Source organism: Magnolia sinica, chromosome 6 (assembly GCF_029962835.1).
Source record: "Magnolia sinica isolate HGM2019 chromosome 6, MsV1, whole genome shotgun sequence".
In the NCBI taxonomy this organism is placed as follows: Eukaryota; Viridiplantae; Streptophyta; class Magnoliopsida; order Magnoliales; family Magnoliaceae; genus Magnolia; species Magnolia sinica.
The window spans coordinates 93,174,856-93,178,215 of NC_080578.1; the positions used below are offsets into that span (position 1 = coordinate 93,174,856).

The window sequence follows — 3,360 nt, forward strand, 5'->3', positions numbered from 1 at the left end:
TATAATTTAGGCTATCCATCCTGCATTAAGGTACGGTCAGATTCTGACAAAAAAATTTAAGCTCCGGATGGTGTTTCATACTAGGGGTGCACATTGAACCGGTAGAACCGTGGAACTGAGCAGGAAAAAAATTCTTTTATATATAATACATAAGACTATAATTAGAAAGCTCATAATTTAGGTTTTGACCTCTATAATACTTTTTCTACACACACTCACACCCCCATACACACCACAATTAATGGATATTCGAAACCATGACCCGTGTTGAAACTCTTGTGAGTCTACCATTGAGCCATGAGTAGAGACCCAGCTCTATAATAGCTAATTACAGATCATAATGAGAATTACAATTTTTTAGATCTAATTAAGATCAATCAATATCTATTACATTCTAATATTAATTGATTGATCTTAATATTAGATCTCAAAATATATTACAATCTAATAGGCTCTGCATCCGCAGTCATATCTTGGAGTCGCAGTACACATTCCAAGTTCCACAACACATCTCCCATTGTAGGCCTATCATCACCACATTCAGCTAGGCATCTCTCCACTGTCTCTCCGAATTTCCTCAGTGAATCTTCATTGATCTCCTCAATCAGGCGGGAATCAACAACTTGCTCCAGCAATCCCTCCTTTTGCCACTGCATAGCCCAATTCGCTAAATTCACCTGTTCGAATGGAAGTGAAAGATCGACTGCTGGCCTTGCACAGAGGACTTCAAGGAGCACTACCCCAAATGAAAACACATCTGACTTTTTTGTCAGATGCCGCCATCGAAAATACTCCGGATCGAAGTACCCAAAACTACCTTTGACGTTGGTTGTCACATGGGACTGATCAAGATCATGGATTGATCTTGAAATTCCAAAGTCAGCAACCTTTGCTAAGTAGTTCTTGTCCAGCAAAATGTTCGCTGATTTAATGTCACGGTGAATGATTCCCTCCGCAGGACCGCTGTGGAGGTAGTGCAGACCTCTTGCTGAACCAATGCATATCATAAGCCTCTGTCTCCAAGACAACTGAGGCAAACATTCCAAACCATACAGATGATCTTGTAGTGTACCGTTTTCCATGAATTCATAGACCAATATCATCTCTGATTGTTCTTCACAATACCCAATAAGGGAGAGGAGATGGCGGTGGCGTATCTTGGCGAAGATCTTGATCTCAGTCAGGAATTCTGAATGACCCTGTCTAGACCCAGGCGTGCTTCGTTTCACGGCTACTTTCATCCCGTTCGTGAGCACCCCCTTGTAGACAATGCCGAATCCGCCCCGTCCAATGACCGAATTCTCATCGAAATTGCTAGTCGCCAATTGTATTTCAACGAGCGATATCTTTCGGCTGGCATTTGCAAATTGGCCTGGAGATGCATCTTTAGCTTTGGCCTTCCTCCTCTGTTTAAATACCAGTAGGAATGCTACTATCAACACGCAAACGAAAGAAAAGCCTCCTATCGTTATGCCAGTCACAAGAGTGATGCGTTTCTTCAACTTTCCTGTGGACGAAGAACCAATTACACCCTTCATCTTCATGATTTCCACCCCATTTAATATTGCATTGCGCTTCGAAGGATTGCTCTTCTCTGAAGGACCAACGCTTATTTGCATTAGCCCTGAGTTCGAGTCTGCAATAAAATCTGTATAGTAAGGGGCAGCCAGCACTTGATTTGTTAGATCAGAGAGATTGAGATCTTTCCAAGCAAAGTGGTCATTGATATAGACATTGAAGTATAGCTCATTGAGTCTGAAGCTTACGATGTCACAAAAATGCAACCGAACAAGGTATTTAAAGCCAGAATCCACTGGGAAGGCCCATGTCAGGTTGAAATTTGGCAATTCAACAGAACTCCCATTAATATTCATCTCTTGCGCCGAATCATAAACAGCCAGCGGAGCACTGTGAGGGCTCTCTTCTTCCTGATAATTTGGGACTCTCCGAGTGATGGCCTGCTTCACAGAAGACTTTAATTTCAAGAACTTCTCATCAGGAATCCAACTTCTCCATAGAGTGTCGTCGGAAGATGCGACTTCAGGACCTCCGACATTGATCCTATATACAGTCTCTAAGACCTGTCCTAATAGGCTGTTATAATTCTTGATTCCAGTGGATTCGATGAAATTGGCGGTGTCAGTGATGAGGTTGTCAGGTGCAGAAAATACTTCAATGGCATTAACAAATGCAAGATGTGATATTTCATCAGAAGGCGAAAAGGAGATTATAAGTTCCGTACTATTTACACTAAGAAAATACTCCTTTATCACAGCACCATTGTTATTGTTTTGGACGCTGAAATGGCTTAATAAAGAGAACCCAAGAACTGAAACATTGAAGACAGCAGAGGTGAAATCATATTCCTGAGTTGTGAAAGGGAAGAAATGGAGGCGTACCACATGGAGACCTTGGGCTTTGATCTCGAACTTGTAAGAAGATGGTCTTCTGAAAATTCTAGCTGCATGGTAGATAAATGGTGAATGCGGAGATGGGTTTTCATCCACGAGAGCAACGGTGGAAGTCGAAGAAGAGAAGATGAACTTGTAAGAGGGCTGGTGTGGTTCGATGGCTTGGTATTCGCCACTTTCTAAGACAGTGTACATGATGGAGGGTGGTTGGGCATCTCCTACGAAATTCCGGGATCCAAAGGTTCTATTTATTTCAGATCCACAGTCGATAAAATAATTATCAGGAGTGGATGCTGATGATAGATGCTGAAGAAGGAAGAAGAAGAAGAGAGATGGAAGCAGAGTATGGTTTGCATGGTTTTGCACCTCCTCCATTGATATTGGTGAGTTTTCACTCCAGATACTTTGATTTTGTATAGATGGGCTACTTCAATCATGGTTTATGTCTAGTTATAAAGCAATGTCTTCGTTGATCATGATATGATATTAACGCATGACAGGCAGATTTCTATGGGCCGAAAGCATGGCCTGCCTAGATAGTGATGGGCTTCACTAGGACGGGAAATGGATTTGCTACTCCCCCTCACACCGGCCAATGGCCGATGGTCGGTGCTCTGTGGGCCCCAACGTGATGTATTTGTTTCATCCATGCCGTCCATATATTTTTCCAGATAATTTTGTTGTATGAGACAAAAAATGAAGTATATCCTAATCTTAAGTTGACCACATTACAGGAAATAGTGTTGAATTAGCATCGACCGGTGAAAACCTTTTGAGGGCCATAGAAGTTTTAGATCAAGCTAATCTTTATTTTTTCCCCTTTCATCTGGACCTGTATGACCAAATCAACAGATTGGATGTCAAATAAACAGTACAATCGGCCTTAGGAGGATTTTAATGGTGGATATCCAATCACTATTGTTTTTCTGTGGTGTGATCCACCTGAGAT

The 3,360-nt window shown here is 41.8% G+C and overlaps 1 protein-coding gene across 1 annotated transcript; it reads right to left on the bottom strand.

Annotated features, from left to right (window-relative positions):
• Positions 1-265: 265 nt before the first annotated feature.
• On the bottom strand, positions 266-2,872 carry LOC131249098 (probable receptor-like protein kinase At5g24010). The gene has a single exon (XM_058249662.1). The coding sequence runs from the start codon at positions 2,784-2,786 to the stop codon at positions 438-440; it is 2,349 nt and encodes a 782-aa protein (XP_058105645.1). The 5' UTR covers positions 2,787-2,872; the 3' UTR covers positions 266-437.
• Positions 2,873-3,360: the final 488 nt, after the last annotated feature.